The sequence below is a fragment of the Zea mays genome, chromosome 2 (assembly GCF_902167145.1).
Source record: "Zea mays cultivar B73 chromosome 2, Zm-B73-REFERENCE-NAM-5.0, whole genome shotgun sequence".
NCBI lineage: Eukaryota > Viridiplantae > Streptophyta > Magnoliopsida > Poales > Poaceae > Zea > Zea mays.
The window spans coordinates 213,880,066-213,907,123 of NC_050097.1; the positions used below are offsets into that span (position 1 = coordinate 213,880,066).

At 45.6% G+C, this 27,058-nt stretch overlaps 4 protein-coding genes and 2 pseudogenes across 4 annotated transcripts; 3 read left to right on the forward strand and 3 right to left on the reverse strand.

Moving 5' to 3' along the window:
* The first annotated feature begins 209 nt into the window (after nt 1-209).
* On the forward strand, nt 210-715 carry LOC103649270 (nuclear ribonuclease Z-like; annotated as a pseudogene).
* A 4,319-nt stretch (nt 716-5,034) lies between these two features.
* On the forward strand, nt 5,035-7,694 carry LOC103649271 (dnaJ protein homolog 1-like; annotated as a pseudogene).
* Nucleotides 7,695-8,275: 581 nt separating this feature from the next.
* On the forward strand, nt 8,276-14,354 carry LOC100283329 (succinyl-CoA ligase alpha-chain 2). The gene is made up of 7 exons (NM_001156230.2): nt 8,276-8,624; nt 9,923-10,132; nt 10,564-10,734; nt 10,821-10,944; nt 12,012-12,073; nt 13,066-13,147; nt 13,787-14,354. Exons 1-7 carry the CDS (start codon nt 8,418-8,420, stop codon nt 13,924-13,926), a joined length of 996 nt encoding a protein of 331 aa, NP_001149702.1. The 5' UTR covers nt 8,276-8,417; the 3' UTR covers nt 13,927-14,354.
* Nucleotides 14,355-16,116: 1,762 nt separating this feature from the next.
* LOC115072892 (uncharacterized) lies at nt 16,117-17,804 on the reverse strand. The gene has a single exon (NM_001371073.1). It carries the CDS (start codon nt 17,796-17,798, stop codon nt 16,416-16,418), a length of 1,383 nt encoding a protein of 460 aa, NP_001358002.1. The 5' UTR covers nt 17,799-17,804; the 3' UTR covers nt 16,117-16,415.
* Nucleotides 17,805-18,325: 521 nt separating this feature from the next.
* LOC100304374 (putative subtilase family protein) lies at nt 18,326-20,950 on the reverse strand. The gene has a single exon (NM_001165812.1). The coding sequence runs from the start codon at nt 20,928-20,930 to the stop codon at nt 18,594-18,596; it is 2,337 nt and encodes a 778-aa protein (NP_001159284.1). The 5' UTR covers nt 20,931-20,950; the 3' UTR covers nt 18,326-18,593.
* A 2,684-nt stretch (nt 20,951-23,634) lies between these two features.
* LOC100382407 (uncharacterized) lies at nt 23,635-26,653 on the reverse strand. The gene is made up of 4 exons (NM_001366789.1): nt 26,364-26,653; nt 26,130-26,235; nt 24,845-24,901; nt 23,635-23,913 (listed from the first exon to the last, which is right to left on the reverse strand). Exons 1-4 carry the CDS (start codon nt 26,402-26,404, stop codon nt 23,752-23,754), a joined length of 366 nt encoding a protein of 121 aa, NP_001353718.1. The 5' UTR covers nt 26,405-26,653; the 3' UTR covers nt 23,635-23,751.
* Nucleotides 26,654-27,058: the final 405 nt, after the last annotated feature.

Here is a 27,058-nt window from a genome sequence, read left to right on the forward strand (position 1 = left end):
TCCCTGCCGCGGATCACGCCCTCCCCCTCCCCCCGCCGCGATTGCCCTCCCCCGCGGATCACGTGCACGACCCCCCGCCGCCGTGATTCCCTCCCCCGCAGATCACGCGCACGACCCCGCCGCCGTGATTCCCTCCCTACGAGCGCGGGAATCGCCCGCACAGCCCACCACGACCCTTAAGCCCCCCATCCTCTCTCCTCGGCGCCGGAATGGCGAAAAGCTGCGGCGAGTACACTGTGGAGGTTGCGTCCTCCAGCTCCTCTCCTATTCCCGCTTCCGCGTTGGCTACGAGGTCGAAGGCGAAACACCATATAGAGATCGAGGGGTACCCTGTGGATGGCGTCTCCATCGGCGGTCAAGAGACCTGCGTCATCTTCCCGACGCTGAGCCTCGCCTTTGACATCGACTGATGCCCGCAGTGCGCCGTCTCGCAGGAGTTCCTCTTCGTCTCTCACGGGCACCTCGACCACATCGGGGGCCTTCCCATATATGTGGCCAGCGGGGGCTCTTCAGGTTGTGTCCGCCCACCATCTTCGTCCCGGCGTGCCTCCGGGACCTCGTGGAGCGGCTATTTGAGGTGCACCGCGCCATGGACCAGTCTGAGCTCAACCACAACCTGGTCCCCCTGGAGGTCAGGGAGGAGTACGAGCTCAGGAGGGACCTCAAGGTCAGGGCTTTCAAGACCTATCACGCCATACCCAGCCAGGTGAGATGAATTGGTTCACTTCACTTCTTGGAACTGTGTATGTTGTGAATCCGTCCGTTATAATCCTGTAATGGTTGGATGTGTTGTAACTGGGAGCCGGGAATGAGATGAACCGAAAATAATACTCAAAGTGCAACTAACGCATAATTACAGCATGCCCAGCCTAAAGAAATTCCCTGCTTTCAAGGAACTCATTTCGAAATTCCAGGAAACGCAAAAGGCATCTCACCGCTTTTCCAGCTGGTCCGTTTGGAGGAGCATCCAAGACAAGCACTCCACTTAACCCAAGCTGCTCTACGGATTGATCTGGGGCAAATTTTATTCCCAGAATAGGTCTTGTCACCCTGCCAAATTTTATGAGTTGGTCCACAATGCCCCCGACCTGAAAAGAGGTATTGCTCGTGGTGTTGTCAAAACATGCGAGTTAACTGCAAGCAAGAACGAAAGGAAACTAAACTGAACTTAGGAGCTGACTTGAGTGAACTACTACTGTCAAGAGATTTTTAAAAAAAACAGAGTTACAAATGTACATACTGTGTCAACTGGAATGGAAAACCCAACACCAGATGATGCTCCTGAGGGCGTCATCTATCCTAAATGTCGAGGTCTGCATCTCTTTCTATGTTCTTCAAATTATCGTGTAAACTGAAAGGGCTTTGGTTCACATTCAGTATCTTGGACTCTTGGTAAATGAATGTGCTGCTAAAGTGGTTGAACCTACAGGGTTGATTGTCTGTGGTAATCTCAGGCAAATCCAATGGAGTCGTGCCCCAGTAAAGAGGTGGAGAACTTGAGGGAGAAGCTGGTTGAAGAAAATTTCTACCTAATCACTGAGGTAAGCGACGGCCAGATCGTGTCACCTACGGCCTACAGGAGCCAATCGCGTCTAAGCAGCCTCACGAGATTGAAGAGCAACAATATAATAGTGCACTCTTACTCCACATACATGCAGACTCCATTGCATCCCTCTGCTGAATACTTGGGTGCACCTTGATAGTCGACATCCTTTTTTTAGGTTCTCAGATCCAGACTCACATGTATTCCCACACTAAACTACCGAGTCAACGCCTTACTGCTGGTTTTTATTTTCCCCTCTATTTTTCTAACCAGAAACTATCACTACTTTTTTTCCTTTCAAAGCAGCTAGGTGAACAAGGACGAGTACCTGTACTTCTGCTGAAGCTTGACGACCCCGTCCCTAGAAGAAAACCAGCTATCGTGTTCTTGCACAACTCTTACAAGTGCAAAGAGTGGCTGCACCCACTGCTTAAGGTGGGTAAACCAACCTCGCTCTGTCTCAACTCTGCACCACTGTAGACTTTTCAGTTGGTTTTCTCCCTGCTGACATACATGCTTATAAAGAAAATCAAACAATGGTTGGAGCTGGATTTCTTTTGTGAATTTTTAGGCTTACCTACAGAAATTGATATCGTTGGAGAAGTAACCCCACTATCATACTCTGCATGGATGCTTTATTAGATACTGCCCCACATTTTAACTTCTGCCAAAGCCTATTGGCTAACGTGGTAAAAAAATTTAAGCTCCTCAGATGATGTAGTAAGGTAAATACTCATTTTGTGTGTCAAAGTCAAGTCCTTGCCTGATCTGAATTTGTTTAAAATAATATAGTTGACCACTTTATAAATAAAACCATCATCCTTGTTTTTTATTGATTAGATACACCATGGTGCTAGGTAGCAGAATAACTTTATTGGTTCATCTTACAGTGGTCTAAATTGCATTTGAGTTTCCTTCTTTCCTTGAACTGGAAAGGATACGGGGCATGAATCATTTATTTGAGCAAATATATCATTATACCCAATAGCACTAATTGTGGTATTTGTTGTTATTCCTTGACAACATTCTCTTAGTAATTAGTAAACCAAGGAGTATTTCATGTGATAATAATGTCCACAATTCTTACCTCGGCTCAGTTTTGTAGTCCATTGGTTCACTGAAGTACTCCACATATACCTAATTATCTTGTAGGAAAATGTGTTGTGAAGCAATAAGATCATTTTTTATAAAAGAAGGAAAACATCGTGGTGAGGCAACAATAGGAGCAGTTAGGTTGATTGTAGATCATGTGAAGCTCAATGATTGCCAGCTTCATCCTGATAGCATTAAGCTATGGTGATTATCGTCTGTCTTATTTGTCATATGTATTTAATAATGTTCATTTTGTACCGTTTTCATGCAGTTTATTTCTAAAAGAAACTGAGCATGAATCAATATCCTATCATTGCTGACTATATAAAGGGATGTTTATCGTAGGTCTTCCTGTCTTTGAGATTTGATGAAGATATTGGAAAAGATGAGATTGAGAAAAAGGTGAAACCAAAGAGGAATAAACATTGGCAAAAATGAGGAGGCTCCAAGGCAATTGCCAGTTAGTAATAAGAAGAAAACCAGACATGAACCGATCTCAAAAGCTAGACAGGAGGTAACATCAGATAAGACATTATTTACTTGGAGGCTGTGAGTTTGTATAGTCATTTCCATTGTATTTTTGCAGGTTGATGCAGATCTTAGAGCAGTTTCCTTCACTCTTGATCCGAAGGAGAGAAAAGGGATAAAAAAAGAAACAATTTCTGCTCTGTTTGAGACTTACTTTCGCATTCTGAAGCATAGATGACCACTTCCAATTCAAGGTCTGTCTTTGGTTTCTTTTGCTGTATCATAACTAATGATTCCTTTCTAGAATTATTTGGTCTGTCTTTTGTTCTGGATTTGACATATGTTGATTTAATGGCATAAAATTTCACTTCATTCTGGAATGAAGTTACTATCGGTCATTCTATCGTTAAAAAATCCAGGACCAAGGTGAATAATGTTATACACTAAATATTTCCATGGTGATAGTTATTGTCTATTTTTTCATCACTGTCTTGATATTTGTGCCATTATCAATATATTTTGGATAATCTTAGGGATCATTTTCCTTCAATTAGCTTATCTCTACTAACTATTAAGGAGGTATTGTAGACTGCCCCCGCCGCTACCCAACGCCCCCCGCTACCGCATGCCAGCCCGCGCGAAACGTCCACACGCCCGTCTGTCCCCCGCATCCGCCGCGAATCTCACACGCCCTCAGGCCCGCACGCCCGCTGCAGCGAATACCTCCACTCCCGAACCGCACGCGCAGCCCGCACGCCAGCCCCGCGAAACCCGCCGCTACCGCACGCCTGCCGCCGCCGCGAACCGCCCGCACGCCAGCCTACCACCCATATCCGCACAATTCAGCCTCTTTGTGGTTAATCAAATTCACAACAAATCCACAATAAGAAAAGGTCCATTCTTTTATCTTGCCCTTGTTTTTCAACCTAACACATGTCAAGATATTGATTGGCTTCCATACTTTAGGGGCTGATCACATGTTATAATAGCAAGGAAAAAATTCTTACGTTGTTGCATTACTGCATACAAATCTTTGTTGGCACTTGCTTCATAGTCTCTGATGCTGTTCATATTGATTGATTAGTATTACTTATGATGGCCTTATGGTCAAGTAGTAAGCAAGCACTAGCAGTGCCTTTGTGGTGATTTCCATGCTCACACCATGAACCCAGGTTTCACACTTTCTTTCCATAGTCGTTTTGTTCTGCCAGTGCCAGATATGTTGTTCTGTATGGAATGCTGATCTCACAATGGTTTCTCTCGTTGTTTTTTCTAATTACTAGAGCAGGAGCTAGGAGTAAACCATTCCATCTTTGTACCTGTCTTTACCTCCTAGCCATCATTTGACTTTTCTGACTGTGAGTTTCTTGTACTATTTAATGGATATTATGAATCAAAAGTCTGTTTATTATGATCTCCAGAGGGATGTATCAGTTTCAGAATATATTCAAAGTGTGACAAAGAGTGAATCTCATGTGATTCGGTCAGCTAACTCTTATGTGCTTTATCTGACATCGGTTCAACAGGTCTACAGTGCTCTACAACATCAAAACCATTACTACAACTATCCACAAGTGGCAAATGATTCTTCTGTTCAATGAGGAGTTGATCAAGGTCCAGATGCTGCTTACCAGCTTACATCGTTTCTGGATTCAGGATCTTATGTTGGTCCCACAAGTAACACATATTATACTGTTGGTGCTCATAAGACCATGCCAGGATATGCAACAAGCAATTACTATTATCATCAAAACAATGCCTGGTAATGGAAGTTCTGTGAATAATCATGACCAATTGTATCAGAGTTCCTACCTAGATAGTAATGTAGTTCAGAGTTGTCGTTCACATCCTACAAGCTTTGCCCACTACCAGCAGCAGTACAGCCAATGAGCTAACTATTATGATCAGTCTGCACAGAGTTCAGGTGGCCTTCCAGGTACTACGAGATCCTGGGGGTCTCCAAGGACGCGTCACAGGATGACCTCAAGAAGGCCTACCGCAAGGCCGCCATCAAGGACCACCCCAACAAGGGCGGCGACCCCGAGAAGGTGAGCGCGCGAGCTGGTCATTTCGTCTGGCTCCGACCTGTCCGCGACGGGGATTAGTAGGCGGGTTGTCGGGTTTGCATCGATGTTGAGACGGTTTGGCTGTGTCGATTTCATAAGGTGCTAGTGCTTGTGGGTTCGGAGCGGTGGTTTGGATCTGAGGCGGCGTGGATTTAGATGGGTTTAATGGGTTGGGGTAGTGGAGGGAATTCGTATGGGGAAGGAGATGTTGCATGGAAACTGTTATGAATATTGGTTGCATGGAAATTGTCGCTCTATGTGGTATCATTAGTCGGATAATTAGTAATTAATTATTAGAAAGCTCGTTGATCATGCCAGAATCCTTGATTCGTTCTATACTATCGTGTCTATATATAGTTATATTTTATTGATATCGTATTAGTCTTGTTAGACCTGACTGTTGTTGTATAATAGATGGTTGGTTTGATGCTATAATGGTCATGTTGTATCTTCTGATGAAAATGATTGCCAATCTTTATGTGAGGAACAGAGGGGCATGCTTGGTTCAGTTTACCTAACGCTGTGTAGTGATCTACCAGTTCGAATTGCCATACTGATTCTAAAAACTGATCCACTTATTTGAATACTTGAGTTGTTAGATCAATGCACTGACCTTGAATTGTGAATATGCACATGCATGGTTCAATTTCCTGAACTGAATGTTGTAGTTGTCTCTATTCATTCGAATTGTCAAACTGATGCTAAAAATATGATTTAACTTATTTGAATCCCTGAATTTGTTAGTCCTAAAAGATGTGAATACACACATTCTGCTTATGGCACTGCTTATGACTTATCTAAATACAGTGTGGTTACTTGTCTGATCTATAGTGCGTTTTGATTTCCTAGAATGATTTATCCCATATGTTGTTATTCCAGTGTTGCTATGATGGTGTTTTGCTCTTCCCTGATAGTGTGTATATATCATTTTTCTTAATCTACAAGAGTATGACGATGTTTGGTTACAAGGCTGTATGAATGGTCGAATGGAGCTGTTGATTTATGATAAAAACTACTATTTCAGTTCAAGGAGCTAGCTCAGGCTTATGAGGTCCCCAGCGACCCTGAAAAGCGAGAGATCTATGATCAGTATGGGGAGGATGCCCTCAAGGAGGGAATGGGAGGCGGTGGTGGGATGCATGATCCCTTCGACTTATTCCAGTCATTCTTTGGTGGTGGAAGCCCTTTTGGAGGTATGTTACAAAACAAAAAAAACTGATGCAATGCCATTTGATCAAGAATTGCCTACATAGTGGCTCACCCTGTTTGTACTTGTGCAAAGGTGGCAGCAGTAGGGGCAGAACGCAACGATGGGGAGATGATGTGGTTCATCCTCTGAAGGTTTCTCTAGAGGATTTGTACAATGGCACATCAAAGAAGCTCTCTCTGTCCCACAATGTCCTCTCCTCCAAGTGCAATGGGTAGGTCATCTGAATCCACAACACAAGGATGCCAAAAACTCAATTACAGTATGCTTTCTATATTAGATTCTTAGGATCTCATTGTGTGCTTGTAATCGTGCAGTAAGGGTTCCAAGTCTGGAGCTTCGTCGAGGTGTGCTGGTTGTCAATGTTCTGGCTTCAAGGTCCAAATCCGGCAGTTGGGACCTGGAATGATTCAGCAAATGCAACATCCTTGCAATGAGTGCAAGGGTTCTAGAGAGACCATCAGCGATAAAGATAGATGCCCACAATGCAAAGGTGATAAAGTTGTGCCGGAGAAGAAAGTTTTTGAAGTGGTAGTTGAGAAAGGTATGCAGAACGGGCATAAGATCACATTCCTTGGCGAAGCTGATGAAGCAGTAATGACTCCTTAGTCCTCAGTTCTAAAGTTATTCCTCTGGCACAAACTAAACTTCTGTTCTAACTAATGTGTGCAACCTTGGGTTCTAACTATCTTGTGCTCGTGTGCAGCCTGATACTGCCACTAGAGATATCATCTTTGTTCTCCAGTAGAAGGAGCATCCCAAGTTCAAGAGAAAGGGCGATGACCTCTTCTACGAGCACACACTGACCTTGACTGAATCTCTGTGTGGCTTCCAGTTTGTTCTGACTCACTTGGATAACAGGCAACTGCTGATCAAATCGAACCCTGGCGAAGTTGTGAAGCCTAGTGGGTGATTTTGACGTATGATTATGATTCCGCCTTCGTGATTTGGCCAATGCTCATTGATTACTTTAAATTTGTGCAGATTCTTTCAAGGCAATCAACGATGAAGGCATGCCCATGTATCAGAGGCCCTTCATGAAGGGCAAGCTATACATCCACTTCTCGGTGGAGTTCTCGGACTTGTTGAGCTCGGAGCAGTGCAAGGCCCTGGAGGTTGTTCTCCCGCCCAAGCCAGTATCACAGTACACTGACATGGAGCTGGACGAGTGTGAGGATACGATGCCCTACGACGTGAACATCGAAGAGGAGATGCGGAGGCGGCAGCAGCAGCACCAGGAGGCCTACGACGAGGATGATGATGTGCCAGGTGGTGGGCAGAGGGTGCAGTGCGCCCAGCAGTAGGCAGCTTGCGGCAAATTTGTTGTTTCGCTTTGGGCGACTATTGAGTTTACTCGCTTGTATTGGTCTTATGATACTTCGGTTACAAGAGTGCAGTATTACTAAGGATTAGTTCCTATATAATGGCACATTGGCACTAACAGTGTTATGCATTTTAATGCACCCGTAGCAACGCACGGGCATAGACCTAGTTATAGATAAGTCTCAAGTGTTCAAACTAAACGAATCCCAAGTGCTAACACGAGAGAAACACAAAAGCATGACATTTTTTACTTGTTTATCTTTGGGCATGTTATCTGTTGTGTTGGATAGCTCTCGAAACAAGTTTTTCGAAAAAACCAAGATCACTAGAAACAAAGTTCAAAGTAAAAAAGTTAAGTATTTTATGAGGTAATATGTGTTACACTGTTACGACAATGCTGCTTGAGGCTCGGCAGTGTCGTGTGATAAGCGACATCCATGTTACAAGCTGCCATTTTTTTTAATAAAATCTTTAGTTGACAATTGTTTTAACTAAATAATTTTAGTTTTTTAACAATTAGCGACTCCAACTAGAATCAAAATTTTCAAGAGGGGTCATAAGCAAACTTTCAAGCTCAACTTTCCCTGCAAGAATGGATCGCGAGACCCAAGTAGAGTAGACCAAAGACAAAGGAAAGCGAGGGCCACCATCCCCCAAACCCGTGAGAAATCGAATCGAGAAGGGAAGAGCACGCGCCGTCGCCAGCACCGCGTCCGCCATGGCCGCCTCCTCCCCCCGCGCGTTGCAATCGCTGGGGTCCGCCGCCTCCCGCTTCCTCCACGCGCGGGGCTTCGCCGCGGCGGCCGCCGCGGCGCCCTCGCCGGCGGTCTTCGTCGACAAGAGCACCCGCGTGATCTGTCAGGGCATCACGGGGAAGAACGGCACCTTCCACACCGAGCAGGCCATCGAGTACGGCACCAACATGGTATGCCCCCGCCGCGGCCCCCCTCGTCTGTCTCCCTTTGATGTGCCCCTCAATGGCTCGATCCGTGTGCTCCGTTCCATGCCGAGCTATTCTAGGATTTGGCAGAGCTCGTGCTGCGCGGTCCCCTGGGTGCTCGGTCGCCGATCTCCATTTCCTCGGGTCTTACTCTTTCGTTTGGCTACCTTACATTCCGATCGAGAGCGAAACTAACGGTGTTACCCTTAACGGATGCTGTTGGAGTAAAAGACGTTTGCAACTATAGCTGCTCATTTTGTACGAGGTCTGAAACCTTAGTTCAAGCTGCAAAAAATCAGGGTCCATTATCATTTGTTGATTTGATTGCTAATTGATGTCACTAACATGCTCTAGTAATTTTGGCGCTTTTCACCATGCGATCTACTGAGTCAGCATTTGTCTGTCAGACAGGATGCACAAGCATTTCTTAGGAAGCATAAGTTCATTATGGTTTGAGAAAAATGTTCCTCACAGGAAATGAGGAAACCTGATTTGAACCAAGGTGCTTGAGATTATGAGAATCATACCCATCATCGATGCTTTGAAGGCAAAGGGGTTCGATGCTCACGTGTGTATTTTAAATCTGGGACATCCATCTCGTGTCCAACAACAACACCAATTTTATAATAAAAAAAACCTTCCCCTCTCTCCCCTGGTGGGAGGGGTTCTTTGTAAAATTAGTTAATGCCATTGGATACGAAATGGATGTTCTAGATTTAAAATATGCATATGAGCACCGTACACCTTTGAGTATGTTCCCTGCTTTGAAACTTTTTAAGCTCTTCTAAGCACAACCTAACAAAAAAAGAGAATCATGTATGATTTATGAAGATGTAATTATTCTTCATTATTGACAATTTGTTTCCGTCTGATCTGTTTGATGAAAATGGTCTGCAGTCCTCAGACAACCAAATATTGTGATAATAGGAAGAAGGAATTGAGGCACTAAGAATGTTGAAGTCTGGTTTTTAGCAAGATGGTTCCATGGACCTGTCAACTGGCATTTTTACATTTATGCTGATGATCACTAGAATCATATAATTAACGTGGCACACTGTTTCTGACAATGGAATTGACCCAGATGCTACCTTTTTATACCATGTGGTATTAATACTAATATATTATGAATACAACTGAAAGTGGATATTTGAACAATGATTTCTATGTTTCAACAGTATTTCAGTTAATAGATATAGCTTATAAATATATTATTGTTATTTTTTATGTTTTTCCTGTAGCTTGTGTCTCTCATTTTATATTAAGCTTCTTTTTTGTTGTAACAGGTTGGTGGAGTGACTCCTAAGAAAGGTGGAACTGAACATTTAGGGCTCCCAGTGTTTAACTCTGTAGCAGAAGCTAAGGCTGAAACAAAAGCCAATGCAACTGTTATATATGTTCCACCACCATTTGCCGCCGCTGCTATAATGGAGGCAATGGAGGCTGAGCTCGACCTTGCCGTCTGCATTACAGAAGGAATACCTCAGCATGACATGGTAATTTTTTAACCATTTCTGTACTTTGTTAGTCATCTGATCCTGGGAATCTGCTCACTGTCATATCATCTTTGGTTTGGAAATCACTGCACATGTAAATTACAAATTCATTTATTTTTGGCAAAAGGACAAGAAAGTAGTGTGAATGTGTGGTCAACGCTTATCTCAGTTTATCTTAGACGGACATGTAGTAGGCTATTATTCTCTTTTGTGCAGGATGGGACTCAAATATTGGTAAATAGATGTATGTGATCCAAATAGACACAGATTTTACTATCATGGTCCATCGAGCAGTTTGCTTGCTGACATTCTTTTTGTGGTATTTTTTCTGCATATTGCTTTTGGCTCATGTCATAAATCAGTTAGTTATATTTTGCTTTGTTGACGGAACTCCATGAGGTGACATTATAATGTTTCATTTGCAAATTTAGGTGAAAGTGAAGGCTGCACTAAACAGCCAGTCTAAAACTCGATTGATTGGGCCAAATTGCCCTGGTATCATTAAGCCTGGTGAGTGTAAAATTGGAATCATGCCAGGTTACATCCACAAGCCTGGGCGTATTGGGATCGTATCTCGTTCTGGTACTTTGACATATGAAGCGGTATGTCTGTTATTATTATTATTTTGTATGTGCAAACCTAATCAGGTAATTGTTTGGTTAATGCAATGTTTGATTTTTGTTGACAGGTGTTTCAAACAACAGCTGTAGGATTGGGTCAGTCAACTTGTGTAGGCATTGGTGGTGACCCGTTCAACGGCACAAATTTTGTTGATTGCCTTGAAAAGTTCGTCAACGACCCTCAGACAGAAGGTACATCTTTTGAGATTAGGGCCTTATGTTTTAAGCAAAAGCCTTCCTTTTTAATTCTATTATGAAATATATCTTCTCGGATCCTATACTCTTTTATATCAACAACAACAAAGCCTTTTAGTTCCAAACAAGTTGGGGTAGGCTAGAGTTGAAACCCAGTCGGAACCACAAGTCAAGGTTTAGGCACATGGATAGCTATTTTTCATGCACTCCTATTAAAAGCTAAAACTTTTGATATATTACATCCTTTTAAATCTCTTTTTACTGTTTCTTTCCATATCAGCTTTGGCCTTTCCCTACCTATCTTTCCATTGCGATCACGCCTTAGGATCCCACCACGCAATGGTGCAATGGTACCTCTGGAGGTCTCTGTTCGAACATGTCCAAACCATCTCAACCAGTGTTGGACAAGTTTTTCTTCAACTGATGCTACCCATAGCTTATCACGAATATCATCGTTTAGAGCTCGATCTCTTCTTGTATGGCCACAAATCCAATGCAACATATGTATTTTCGCAACACTTATCTGTTGAACATGTCGTTTTTTGTAGGCCAACATTATGCACCATACGATATAGCGGGTTTATCGCCATTCTATAAAACTTGCCTTTTAGCTTCTTTGATACCCTCTTGCTATATAGAATGCTAGACGCTTGACGACACTTCATCCATCCTTCTTTGATTCTATGACTAACATCTATATCAATACCTCCGTCTCTCTGTACCATTGATCATAAATACTAAAAGGTATCCTTCTTGGGCACTACATGCCCTTCTAAACTAATATCTCCATCATATGTAGTAGTGCTGAAGTTACATCTCATACGTATGGTTTTGATTTTATTAAGTCTAAAATCTTTGGACTCTAGAATCTCCCGCCGCAACTCTAGTGGATAATGTACTCTTCTCAGTGGCATTAATCCCTTGTGTTTGACAGTTTTAGTACTTGAATACTTCAACTGCATTTTTTTCATTTCAATTGCTACATCCATATGCCTTTTTCAGTTAATACAGCTCCATCCGCATTGTATTGTTCTCAGTTTTGAATAGTAATCTATGTCTTTCAGGTATTGTTCTCATTGGTGAAATTGGAGGTACGGCTGAGGAGGATGCTGCGACATTCATCCAGGTAAGAGTGTGTTAGGGCATTAGTTTTCTGTAATATTGTTGTATTGATTCTGCATGTTGCAACACCCATCCTCTCATGGTTTAGTGAAGTTCCATTCAATTTCTGTCTTGAGCATTCAAAGTTGACCTATCTATTATTTTCTTTGATCCTTATTGTTATTGCAGTTCAAACATGATGAATATTAAAACTGATGTCTTTTCAAATTATGTGCCAGAGTATTTTAAAGTACCCATATCTGTGATGTTGTTGGCTTTTATTTCACAAAATATTTCTGACCTGTTGTCTCCTGGAGTATTTGAGTGTTGGCAGTTGGCACTGTTTCGAAGATACCTCGAAGGTCGTTTTTGCCTTTCATAAAATACGATGATGCATATTTGGATCATGTTTGTGAATGATGAACTGGCTTACTCAAGCATTGTTTGAAAGTAAACACAACACACAAACAATTGAATATGTTCTTGTCTCAGGCTGGCTACCTTGCCCTTTAAGTAGAAAGCTTGTAGGAAAGACCCAGAATTAAGCTAGCATACCACAACCCTGACTTAAGCTACTCCATACAGTTCCTAAGTAAGTTGCATTGTGGTGCGCGTGTTCTAGACCATCTTATCCATTTAATATGCGCATTCAGATTTAGTAAAACTACTTGTCAGCAATCTACTACGTGAAGGGAGTTGGGTGGCATTGCATTAAGAGATATTCTCGCGGTCTTGCCATAGACCTAAAGCTACAATGAACTCAAAAAAGGTTTTCATGTGGCATGGAATGATTGGTGAGGTTAGAAGTTTAAAAACATATGCTTATGCCTTATTGATCCCATAAAGGGATAAATTGTCACCAGTCACTTTTGAAGTGCTGCTATTGATTTATTATGATGCGTGTCTTGTTGGAGCTTTTTTTTATTAGTGCTGAATAAAAAGTTACATTTTTATAAATAAATAAATAAAAACTTACATTTCCTACCTACTAATTTCATCTGTTCTGAAATACCTCAGGAAAGCAAAACACAAAAGCCTGTTGTTGCATTCATTGCTGGACTTACAGCACCCCCGGGCCGTCGCATGGGTCATGCTGGAGGTACGAACCTAGCTCTTTATTCTTTGCCCTTTGTAATTTTTAATCTACATATTTGAGCTCCATTCAATTGCACTTTGAATGTGTTATGTTGAAATATGTACTTGCATTTAGTTGAGATAAGTTACTGGGAATGATTTTTTATCAATCTATTCTTGAGTCTGTAATTCTGTATGACTATCGGACCAGGATGAATGTGGTATCTGTTCAGTCATTTGCAGGTGAGGTCAATTCTGTATATATCTTTGTGTCAGCTATGAAATCATGTCTGCAAAATTGAGGAAATCCCTTGTTACTGGCTTACTGTTATGGCATTCATCAAACCTGGTTTGCGTTGTTGAATAGCTCTAGTCATCAACTAACCGTCGATCTGTTATTTGTTCGTCTGGCCATTTTGTTTTGGAGCTGGAGCTGTCGGGGCGTTAGTATTTTGGTTATACATGTTCTAGCCATTTAATTTATTTTAGAAATTCAGAATCCTGCACGAGTCCTGGAGCTAGAATTGTGTGCCGAATAAGTCCTTGGTTTGCTACACATACTTTACACATACTAATGTCTACTAATGCAGTTTTTTATCAGGTTTGGCACAAGTGTTGCATGTGCTAATCTCAGTTTGATCCTTCTCTTGTGAACTATGTGCAGCTATCGTGGCAGGAGGAAAGGGTACTGCCCAGGACAAAATCAAGGCACTCAGAGAGGCAGGTGTTACCGTTGTCGAGTCACCAGCGAAGATTGGCTCTACCATGTTTGAAATCTTCAAGCAGCGTGGAATGGTAGAATAGACGATGGTACAGTAGAGACATTGAGAAACCGCATTTTGATGCTCATGGGCAATTGCGAGCAATTCCTTCCATGGCCTCAAACAAAACTAATGAGGCTACCTTTTCTTACGTGCCTTCTGTTTGGAAGATGGCCTGACTTCACCTGGATCACCTTCCAATGAGCTCATTTCCAATAAGACGTTTCAGAGCCATGGACATGTTTGGAGTCAATGTGAATGCCTAATTTCGAATTTTTATTGTTTACACATGTCAATCTAGGTTTACCTATCTGTTTCCTTGTATTATATTGTGCGGTAAATTGCCCCACAACTGAGGACGATTGCTTTGCTCGGTGTCATGTTTGAGAAAATTTCTTATTTGGCCCTGATTGAAACCTGTCTTTCTTTCTTGGCCCTTGTCCTGAAATAAAATTTCTTACCTATTCGCCCTCACTTGAAGCTTTTTGATTCCCAATATGGTACTACAATCATCTCTGTTGCGTCTAATGGCGTTAAATGGTAGATGAAGGGGATGTTTGGTATAGATAAGGCGATGCATTATGAGTTTATTCTATAAATTTGGTAGAATGAACTCATTCCTTGTATTATTACTAATTATTAGACTATGAGTTTATTTTATTCTACAAACCAAACAGAAAATGAAGATTGAAAAAAATGGAGTACCTCGTTCCTCAAACAAAACATGTTGGAAATGACCAAATTTACCCTTGAGATATTATGACGAACAAGATGGCATCTAGGCAGCGTAAACATAATTTTAAACACTATTTGAACCCAAGTTTCATAGCAACATATTTTAAGCATTTTTTATAGTGTAACATCTACTCCCTCCGGTTTCCTATTAGTTGTCGTTTTGGATAAGGTTCGAGTCAAACTTATAAAATTTTGACTACAAATAACTATTTTGTTATTTAGTTTTGGAACCTAATATTTATATGCACCAATTTGTTATAAAAAGTATTTTTATGAAAGTATAAATGTATTAAGAGTTCATTTGTATTTTAACAAAAAACATTGGTCAAAGTTATATTTTGGAGACCGTGTCGTTGTCCTAAACGACAACTAATAGGAAACCGGAGGGAGTAGACTTCAATATTATAGTAAAGAATAATGTCAACTAGATTAAGGGTTGGTCTGGTGACAAAAAAAATTAGGGCTTATTTAGACCTAGTTTGGATGCTCTTAGATTGGCGTGGTTTGTAAGGTTTGGAGAGTGTTTAAATCCACAATAGATTAAAATCTATCTTAATACATCTCAATTCACGTCAATCCTTCTCATTCCAGGAGTACCTAAACTAGGCCTTAGGAATATTCCGTAGGGGATTAGAGAGCTAAAATATTCTTGCTATTTAATTTTTTAATATACAAGGGGATTTTAGATTCTCTAATAGCCTACGGTATCTTTGCTCCTAAACAAGCTCTTAGAGGGGGTTGAGGGGTAGGAAATCCCTACTATTCAGTTTATAGCAAAGGATTTTCTAAGAGCTGGTTTGGTGAACATGAAATTGAAGAAGATTCATGCGGATGAATCAATTTACTATTCAATTTTGAATATTAAGGAAATTCTCTCTCATGGATCCCCTCAATTACCTAGACACTAAATCAGGCCTCAATCCTCCTTAATTCCCTTGTCACCAAATTGATCCTAAGAAGGTGTTTGGTTTTTACCTGCTAAACTTTAGCGACTAATACACACAGTTTGCTGAAGACAACCCAGGCAAAGGCCCGGAACTAAGCTGTCTTTTTTGGCTGGGGCAGTAGCCAGTAGCAGTATTTTGTGGTTTTTCTCGACCGAGGTACACTATAGGACATTTTTTTTAAATCACCATTCCCGAATACTTGTTGAATATTACGTAGTTTAAGCTCTCAGGCATTGGTGGACCGAAGCACTTCGTGATGTCGTATCATATATGATTGTATACTTAGATTTTTATTTACATGATTTCGCAAGGATAACCTCCAGAGATGAGGGTCTTTTCTGCAGCTTCTCTGGCTAACGGGAACTGCTCCATCCATCAAGCAAGCAGAGCTGCAGAGGTGCAAAACTGAGGCCTAGTTTGGATACTTTGGGATTAGAGTGTTTTGAAGGGATTGGAGAGGGTGTAAATCCCCAATAGATCAAATACTCTCTCAATACATCTCAATCCACTTCAATCTCACTCATTACTAGAGTACCCAAACTAGGCCTGAGGGAATTTTGCCAGATTCTTACCTAGCCGAGCAGTCTCCGGGTTTCACCTGGTGACCATGCACAAGCACAACCTTTTTTCTCTCTCGAAAGTGCACAAGCACAACCTGCCTAAGATGCCTAGCCCCTGTCCCTTGCTATCTGGCCGGGAAAATTGCTCGGGAACCATGGGCGGCGGCGACGACATCATCAGAACCCGGCGGCCAGACTTCTGTCGCCCAAAATTGCCGGGCTCGTGATGTCGCACATCTGACCCTACGACGTTGTACACCACCACCATCGCTACTACTGTACTTGCAAGATTAGTTTCCCCATAGATGCAGCTGCGTGTTCTCCTCCAACCTACCAAGGTAACGCAGCAGCTCGATGCCGGACTGGTGGCCACTGCGCCCTGCCTGCCACTGCGTCGCGTACCCGCCGGCGATCGTCAGGTCGGCGCCGTAGCTCATGGCGAGCGGCCCGGCTGGCGTTGTGTCGGTGCAGTTGTCGCTGGTGCCACAGATGGCGTGGGAGAAGGCTACTGGTCGCGCGTTGATGAAGTCGCGGCCGCCGCAGCCGGCGGTGCCCATGGCGAGGGGAAGTACAGGTGGCGCGTTGACGAAGTTGCAGCTGGTGCCCATGGCAAAGGACAAGCCACCGCCGCCCTGGGCACCGAGTGCCGCCAGCGTTTCCATGTAGCTGAGGCCGGTTTGGGCGGAGGGATAATGGACAGGCACCATGGCATGCCGCGGCTCCTCGGTTCTCCACATGGCCATATTGGCCTGGGCAGTGCCCCAGCCCGGCAACTCCTGCATCTGGTGGCCAGCAGGCATGCCAAAGCAGTCGATGCCTGCGCATTGGTGGAAGCCGTAGCCGTGCTGCATCGTGCCGGCATCGGGCGGCTGGTACATGTGGGCGTCGGTCGCGATGCGACCGTTGTTGTGGCCGCTGCCGGTGTACATTTCCGGCGCCACCTGCAGGTGGTAACCCTCCATGCCCGCGCTGCTGCTGCCGGCGGGGCACTGCTGGAAGTTGTACGCGTTGAAGCCCTCATTGCTCCATATGGCCTGGTTGTCGTAGGTGTCGCCGCCGCCGGGCGGGTGCAGCGGGTAACCGTCCACGCCAGCAGAGTCGAGCGTCGCGATCATCTCGAGCGCGGCGCCAGGGCCGACAACGTCCTCGCCGTCGACCGGCAGACCCAGTGCCCTCATCCTGTCCTCCGAGGCCCGTATCGCGGCGTCGATGGCCTCGAGCAGCCGCTGCGCCTCCTCCGCCGTGGCGGTGCCGTCCAGCGCCTTGTCCCAGGGCCAGGGGTCGAGGGCGGTGGGCCCTGCCTGGTGCACGCGGGCGAGCTTGGCCTCCTCCTTGCCCAGCCCGCCCTCGAGGTATGCCCGGTGCGTGTGGCGCGCCCGCGCGCGCACCTCCGGGTCCAGCGCGCGGTACCGGGCCAGCACAGCGCCCTCGGTGGACTCCCAGACGTCCGCGGCCGCGTCGCCGTCGCCGTCCGCAGCGGCGACGACGAGCGCGACGTCGACGCCGCAGAGCACGGAGAGCTCGAACGCCTTGGCCTTGAGCGTCTCCTTCCGCCTGCCGAACGTGTCCACCCGCGCCCGGCGGTCGCGGATAAGGCCCAGCGCGCGGCGCCCGCGGCCGCGCCCCGCTGCGCCTTCCTGCGCGCGCTCGGCGCTCCTCCGCTTTCCCGTCATCCCCTGCACGCGCTGGCTTGCCTCCCTTGTCGTGCTCGTGCTAGTAGTAGAAACCCAAAAAAATTATGTTGCTGTTCCGGCGGGCCGCGAGGCGGCGATATATACGGGTGGCGGCGCGTGCCACGGATCGAACGCTGCACCGCGGCTGTGGGGCCGAACACGCGCGGTTAAGGCTAGGGGCTACGACTCGTAGAGTCGTAGGCTTCCATAGTCCGGCTAGTCAGAGTAGCCGATGAAGATCCGGCGGGATACGGGATTATAAATACCTTCCAAATTCAGCTTCCTGGCGGGTCCGACGTGGCGTGAGAAGCTTCCTAGTCATTGCAACTTCGAAGCTAGCTCGGCTTCGAATCTGACATGAGGACCATGAAACACGGCGGACCTGGACCTCGGCGCAGGAACGACGAGCAGCCGTAGAGCGGGAGGCACGTGAGGGCGTTCCGGTGGCTAGCTATTTCACACTCTCTTTGTTAGGTGGATAAAAAATATAGGAAAACAAAAATAGATAGCGACGAGCAAATAGATATAAGATGAATCAAGAGATAAATAAATTACTATTACGATTCTTTTACGAGAGCTATTCGAGATAGCCACGCCCTGAGCCCATGAAAAAACAGCTCGCGGCCAATGATGACAGTGATAGTACACGATTGCTGTCCGAGAATCGGAATTACTGATTTCCCTTCCCCTAACCAATGAACTCATCTGCATGACAACATCTGACAGATTTAAGCACGGCAGCTCAACATATTGCTTATTCTTGTGCATCTTCTACTCCAATACTACTAGAAGTCGTCAGTTCTTCCACTGGAACGCCACCGGGCTCCTGACTTTATGCTTCCCGTTCGCCCAGATGATCTGCCCGAAGTCCCACCCTGCCTCTCGGTGCCATCCGGCTTCATTTCTGAACTCCACCGAGTAGCTCCTCGTCTCCATATGCTCCTTGAACTCCAAGGTCGTCGGCGTGACAGTCACCTTCACGTGCTCCGGCGCGACGACAGTCGCGGTGTACACCTCCGCCTCCTCGGACACTTTGGTCACGGTCCGCGTCAGTGTGCGGACGACGTCGGTGCGGCTGTCGAAGGCCACGACGAATGACGGGTAGTTCAGGCCGGCGGGGCCGCCGGCGAGCGTTCCCGTGCACTTGACGAAGTCCGGAACGAACCGCCGCATCTGTTCCGCGGTGTAGTTCAGGGCGCACAGGAAGTCGACATAGTCGCGCTCGCCGGCGTCGTAGACGAGGCCCGGGTCCAGAGCGAGGTCCGGGTGGACGTGCCCGGCACCGGCCACCAGCGGCGTCGCGACCCTGACGTTGTCGGTGCGGCCAAGGGTGTCCGTGTGACCGTTGTCGAGGATGTGTCCGCCTCTGTTGTCGACCGTCCCGGCGGTCGTCATCAGCGCCGACCGTACCATGGCCGGCGTCCAGCTTGGGTGCTTCTTCTTGATCAGTGCCGCGATGCCAGCGACGTGCGGGCACGCCATGGAAGTCCCCGATATGATGTTGTAGTTCGCTCTCCTCCCATCGGGAACGAAGACCCCCGCTAGTGGTGCGTCGCCTGACCAGGCCGCAAGAATGTTCACTCCCGGCGCGACGACATCGGGCTTGAGGAGCTCGGGTGCGGCAGGATTGGGGCCACGCGACGAGAATCCCGCCACCACCGGCGCCCGATTCTTGCGGCTGATGACCGTCTCACAGCCGAAGCTCAAGGACGCCACCGGATAGGGCACCGAGACCATGTACGCCCTGAGCTTCTCGCCGGCGGTGTAGCTGAGCGTGAGACCCGGAAGGGTGAAGGAATAAAGCGCGGAACCATCACGAGACCACTCGTAAGAATCCACATCAACTATCCCTGCTCCACCAGCATTCTGCAACAAGATGCCATCCGCGTCGCTTGCTCCGAACATGCACACCACGATTTTCCCCATGACCGTGTCGGGCGTCCACGAATTGATGCCGTCCGTGGACACTAACGGGATCATGGGCGTGCCCTTGGCATGCATGGTATAAAGGGACTGGCCGGCGAGCACGACGCCGTTCCCGAGCGTGAGGTGCGCCGGGAACAGCCTGTCCACGGTGGCGGCGCCTACGGTGGTCATCCACGGCGCTGAGTTGACCACCCTAGCTGCCTGCGGGCCGGCATTGCCGCCGGCTACGACGACGAAGACGCCTTTGCGCTCTGCACCAAACAAGGCGACCGCGAGGACGTCATCGTGGAAGGCTATGGGAAAACTTCGTCCGAGGGATATGGAGATGATGTCAACGCCGTCCTTCACCGCAGCGTCCACCGCTGCTACGATGTCCGCATGCATGCAGCCATTCTCGCTGCATGCCTTGTACATGGCGATCCTCGCCTTGGGCGCCATTCCCCGAGCGGTCCCCTGGGAGAACGCGTAGAGGCTGGCGTTCCGGACCTCAGCACCGGCGGCCGTAGAGGCCACGTGTGTGCCGTGCCCATCCTTGTCCCTCGGGGACGGGACGCCACGGCTCTTCCTACCCGCCACGGCGTCCGCAGCAGCGCTGAAGGCCTTGGCTCCAACCAGCTTGTTGTTGCACAAGTTGGCGTCGAAGCCGTGGGCGTCGACGCACTTGCCCCGCCACCCCGACCGGACGGGGCCGAGCCCGCTGTCGTTGAAGCTCGCGCTCTCGGGCCATATGCCGCCGTCGATGAAACCGATGATGACGCCGTCACCGAAGTCGGTCTGCTTCCAGGCGCCGTTGCCGGGTTCGAGGCCCATGAACCCCGGCGACCTCGTGGTCTGAGGGTAGAGCACCCTGTCCTCGTACACGCCGATCACGCCGGGCGCGCTGGACATGAGCCGGGCCTCGTCGCCAGTAAGCTGGACCGCGAAGCCGTGCATGACGGTGTCGTAGGTGTACAGGATGCTGCTGGAGCTCGCCGCCCGAGTGGAAGAGGCGTGGGTGGTCACCATGGAACGGTACCACTCCTTCAGGGAGCCGAAGTGGGGCGGCTTGGCGAGGAAGTTGGCATGGACTATGTAGGTGGTGCCCCATGACTGAGGCTTCAGCACAGCGTAGTTCTTGGTCTTTGGGACGAAAACTGCGTCGGCGAACTGGACAACGAGGAGTAAGAGCGCCAGGTGGTGCAAGAGCCTGGTGATGGTGGTCGCCATTGCTGTTGGATGTGTGTGTGAGCTCCTGGTGAAGGGATATGCGTCCCCGGTGTGTGCCTTTTATACAGGTCGAGCCCTGGACAATACTATCCTACACAACAGTGGTATCAGCATGGCAAGCTGGTGTGGTGGTAGTATGGTCGGTGTATTGGACTAAAAGATTCTGTTCATTATTAACACTCTTAGGGATGTGATCCTCATGAAGATGACATGTGGGGCCCAGGACCATTTGTCAGTGACAACCAACGTTAACCAAACCATTTTAACAGAAAAAACCGCTACCCAGCGGTAATGGTTTACCGTCGCTAAACCGCTAAAACCCGGTAAAAACCGACCGGTTTGGCCAGTTCAAACCAAAACAAATTTAAAACGGTTTTCCCTGCAAAAACCGGCGATAAAATATCAAAACCGCTGGTAAATTGTCCGAAACTGTCGGTTTTCTGTCAAAACGAATCGATTTTTTATGTTTTTTATAGAAAACCAGAAAAATGTCAGTGTTTATTTATAATTTGCTCAATTCGCGTTGAAAGTTTATGTTAATTGATTCACACAACATATGTTCACCAAAATGACATACGACATTCATATGCAACCACAAACTTCAGTTCTCATGCAACAATCAATCACCGGACTGCACAATACTCAAATACAAGTTCTTTTAGAGTTCTCCCACGACAAATATGTTGACATGTTTCACAATACTCACGTATTCAGTTTGAATCATAGTAATAGTACTCAGGCATGTGTGGAAGGATCGTGATATGGCCCATTCTGTATACGTAGTCCTATATAAAAGGTATTAGATACATTAATAAGAAAAACAAGAACAACAAATAAATACTTATCGACGAAGCAAAAATAACACACTAGACTGCTTGTAGTTATATGTGCATGCATTTGGGCATGTCCCTCTACGCTCTTCGTTTCTCTACAATACTTGCACTTGAAACACGTGCCAATCTTCTCTCCATGCTTACATACTATGTCTGTCATGTCTCTTACAACAACAATACATAGTTGACATAAAACATCTTCATATATATGTCATGTATAAACAGTTAAACACTAGTAATGTCTAAGCACTAAACTAGCACTTAAACTGGGCAAAAAATAGTATCTAACAGTAAATCATCTTCACATATAGCATATAACATTTTCACATATACATATAACAGTAAACAAGACTAATATGCCTAAACTGGCCACTAAATGCCTAAACTAGAACTCAATCTTGGAACTAAATCTGGTTTTCCAGCAAAACAATGGTGGTTTACCGATCCAAAATAGCAGTTTAACCGTTCAAAATAACGGTTTACCGACGGTTTTCGTTTTTATATTTTTTTCAATTTTTTAAAATTTAGGACGAATTTGGAAAAAACGGTGGTTAACCGAAACTGTGGCCCAACGGTTTCGATAAACCGACCGGTTCTGTAAACGCAGGTGACAACAATGTTATTCTATATAGTAGTATATTTCTGTAGTCCTTTCAAGCAAAACTTGCTTGGTATTTGATCAAGGAAACAAAAAACTAATACTCCAGGACTACGAAACTCTTGTGGTTACGCAATATTACTATTCAATGCAAGAACTAGTTGTCAGCATATTCGTTTAGCTTTAATCCGTATCGATTTCTACTGTTTCTATAATATCATGTCTCATAACTAATGGGTATTTATCCCCAGTTCACCTGAGGAAAAATAAAAGGATTGAACTTTTTGCATGATTGCTGAGTTAAAGATCTAGTATAAAGATTTAAACGTCCCAGTAAATAAAAGAAAAGAAGTCAAGTTTCGTGAACTCAGGTGAGAAGCTTTTGTCAGATTTTTTTCTTTCACAAGACTTCGATTTGGAATGCTCCTTTCCGAAAATGCAATTCAACAAGTGATCTTGCGTCATACAATAGCAAATTCCTGGCCACATATACGTACCTGAGGCGTGCAAGTTGAAACCAGTGCTACGCTGTCCTCCACTGAAGCCAGCCCAGCGAGCATTCTGGGCAGTAAAACAAATAAAATTCTGGAGCTTATCTAGCTTTGTTATACTAGAATGCTCCTTTCCAGTATAGCTTTGTTATACTGGAAGTGTAGGAGTTCCAATTTCTTCAGGCAACCAAAACCAATATAGACAGAGACAGCAAATATGAACTCCGAAGCAATGTCCTTGAAGAAAAGACGAACCCTGAAGCAATAAGGTGCTCCTAAATGATTAGACAGTTTCTCCTGTAGTCTCTTTCAACTATAATTCCACCATATTGTGCCAATTTGAACTCAAGGCGGCAATGATAAGCCCATATATAGGTGGGACACAAAACCACCCCAGACAGTTACAATGGAACATAATCTTATAAAAAAAACTGGAATGGATTCACATACAAGCTATGCAATTGTTCTGAATGATGTGGTTAACATTTGTCCTTTTCATCCCAGTATATGCCAGTTTTCATCCATGCTCAACTCGTTGCATACACTCAACGAAACACCCAACGGTGAATAGCAAGTGATTTCCTCACATGGATCCCCTTCAATTCACTTGTCACCAAATCAACCCTCAGGGCTACTTTGGGAACCTCATATCCCCTTCGATATTGGAGAAGATTGAGGTGGAAATAAATTAATTTCCTCTCCAATCCCCTTCAATCCCGAAGGGGATTTGAGTTTCCAAACTAGCCCTTAGAGGTACTAATTTCCCCTTTTCTCATTTGTTTCAACTTTCGACAAATAGACCGAGGATACAAGGCCAAATAAAAGTACAATAGCATTTTGCTTTCCCTTTAGACTACATACAAATCATGGTATTCTAGATTTGCCCACCGAAGACATAATTATCTTCTAGAGAACTTTGACAAGAGGTAGACAATGAAGAAGCAAAACAGTGCAAAGAGAACAACATGGAGAACATGGTTTGAGCCCTGCTGGATGATGCTCTTGTTCAACCTCCGCATGTTGTTCTTCACTCCAGCCTGAGCTTTTGCGAGGGTCATTTGCTGTACATGCACAGGAAATAACAAAAATCAGAGCATAACCCCAATATTGATTGTCAACGAGCATATCATAGAAAGATTAACAATTTTCCAAAAGTAAAAAAATGCTGTTACATTACTCAAAGAATACTTAGGATTCAAGATCAAATGTAAGATGCAACACATAAATCCAGAAATTAACAGTTTGCTGTGTTGGTCTAAGGGGCCTTTCAAGGACTACAATACAACCGACCTATACAACATATTGACTCCAGAAAAGGCTGAAACAAGCACTTAGGGCTTGTTTGGGTGCAAGGGTAATGGAGAGCATTCAGGGGGCTAGAATCCCTTACTATTGAGGATTAAGGGGGCTAGAATCCCTTACTCTCCATTACCCTCGCTCCCAAACAAGCCCTTAGTCATTTCACATGTAAAACTCAGACGGTAGGGGGAAGACCGCCCAACGGTATTATATTTAAAAGAAGCTCAATAGGAGCCCCGACCAAGAAAGGTCGCGAAAGCTGCCCCCCCCCCCCCCCCGGTGCAGCATGAGGATCCCTATAGGCCAGATCTTTACTCGTGCTTTGAACCCTCCCAGCCCCTGCACACACAGGGGAACCTGCAAGTGACATTTTTTAACCTCAGCCTGAAATTCGCTCCCGGTAGGATTCGAACACAGAACCTGAGGAGTGCTACTTAAACCAGCTAACCAACTCAGCTAGACACAAATTTAGAATACAAAGAGTGAAAAATGTTGTGCCAAGTATCACGTAACACAGATTGAATATGGAGCAAGAGCAAATACATCTGAAAGGGGAAAGGGCAATATAAATTATATGCACGCCGATTACATATCTACGGTAGCCAAGACATATCCGAGGGTTAACAAAAAATAATGCCACACTCCACAGTTGGCAGAGTAAACGCTGTTAATAAGAGAAGGAGGGGAAAATACCAGTTCATGAAGAAAATCATTCTGGGACTTGGCTTCAGAATTTATCTCCTGGGCCACCTGGAGAAAGAATTGAGGAAATACCAAAAGTCAAACATACCTTCCAAAACAGAACAAATTCTGACTAGTAGTTAACAACAAATAAAGGATCAGTTTGTGAGTAACTGTAGCAAGAAGGAGCAATCATTATCTGAGCGCATTTTGTTCATTGTTGAAACATTTGATATAAATCCTATAAGCAATACATTTGAAATATTAATGTGGTTAGTTCTACTAGAATGCTGAATGCAAATAATTGGTCTTCGGCAAATCCAACCTGTAATAGAGCAGAGCTTGCAACAGCAAGGCCTTAAACAGTACGAAGCCACTGGCAAAATAAGGTTGAATGAAATCATTGAGACTTCATTAGAGTAGATTAAACAAAGTGGAAATCGATGGGGCCAGAAGCAATGGGTAAACCAAGAGGACCCAACATTTCTGATGTACTGATGAAAACTAAAGACAATGTGGCACCAACTGAGCCATATGTATGTTGATTGACTGTTAACAAAAAGATCCAAACTTCAAAGTAGATCAGACAACCTTAACACACACTAAGTAGTATATCGCCTTAGCAAAAACACCAGATGGCATCAGTTAAGGAAATTTTGCACAAAATTCACTCTGATAAGACACAATCTTTTTTCTTATTCCCATAAGAATTGAACTACTCCCCGTAAAATTCCCTTCATATCCTTGTGTTGCAGACAACCTAGATAGTAGCAGAATAAGGAACTGGTTTTAGAAGGCTAACTAGCAACTGGTTTTAGAAGGCTAGCTAGCACCTCACATGAAACCAACATGACCTCCTCTTATTCTTACCTGAGATTCTAATCCAAGTTCCATCCATTCACAATTAATGTAGATTTAAAGACGATTGAGCCAACTTAGCTGCACTAGCGAGGTGCACCACCACCTAGCGCTAAATCATAAACCGGATGACATTTAAAGCGGAAAGGGGAATTCACTTAGGTTTGAAGACAATAGAACCGGCTTAGCCGAAGTAGCAAGCTGCACCAGCACCAGGCACTAAATCACATATCGCATTATATGTCAACTCAGAAACGAAGAGTTGTGAAATATACATTACACCGTCCCAAAACCTACAACGGCTACACCGAATCAACATGTTTTCAGTTCAAAAATCGAGGATGATCAAGGACCCTCGAATCAAGCAAAGCTATCACGCATCACGAAACGAATATGAAACGCCACGAAGGATCGAGGCGAAAGGGAATCCAAACCTTACCCCTTTGAGCATGCGGACCCTGGATTGCAGCCCGTCGATCTCCTCGTCGAGGTCCCCGTGCACCGGGTCGATCCGCAGCTGGATTTCGTCCGAGTTCGCCGCGTTCCTGCGACCCCGCAAGCAAGAAACCGGAATCAATCACGGGCACCGATACAATTTCAGGGGGGGGGGGGGGGGGGGGGGGGGGCAAATCGACGGAGCCAGACGAGGCGGAGGTGGTACGGTAGGGTTTACCTGGATCTGAGTGGCCCGGAGCCGTACATCGGGTGCGCCATCGCGCTAGGCGTGCGAACGGGGACGACGTACAGATCGCTGCTCGCGATTCGGGTCTGATCTGAAACCACAATGGGTCGTGAGTCGTGACACGGCGGCGGGGGTCGGCGGCGGGCTGGTGCCGACAGCCGGTGAGGATGGGTGGCGTACTGACGTCACGGGGGAGCGAAGAGGAAACGAGACGAGGCCTGGACATTTTACAAGCCTGTGTGTGACATGCCTGCCAGCGGTTGCAGAATTGCTTGGTCATCAGGCAATTTCCTGGTTGCCGTACGTGCCCGAGTGGGCGAAAGAGAATGGCAGGCCAAGCAGCCGCGTCAGAAACAGTATACACTCATTTTACTACGCCTGGCGTTCGGCAACCATCAACCAGGACAGTCAATTTGCCAATTTCCACAGAGCAGGCTCGAACCAAATGAGCTCCACGCAACCAACAGGCAGTTGTCTTTCGGCTCTTGGCCATGGCTAAGGATGCCAACTGCCACAGGCGTTCGGCAACCAGGACAGACAATTTACACACGGCAATGTGTAGGACCCGGATTTAAGGTTAAATCGGGTGTGAATCAAATATGTGTTACGAGAAGTCTCACACATATGATGAATCATAAGAAGACAACAATTCTTCGCAACCATATTTGAGTGGAAGACGACAGCCT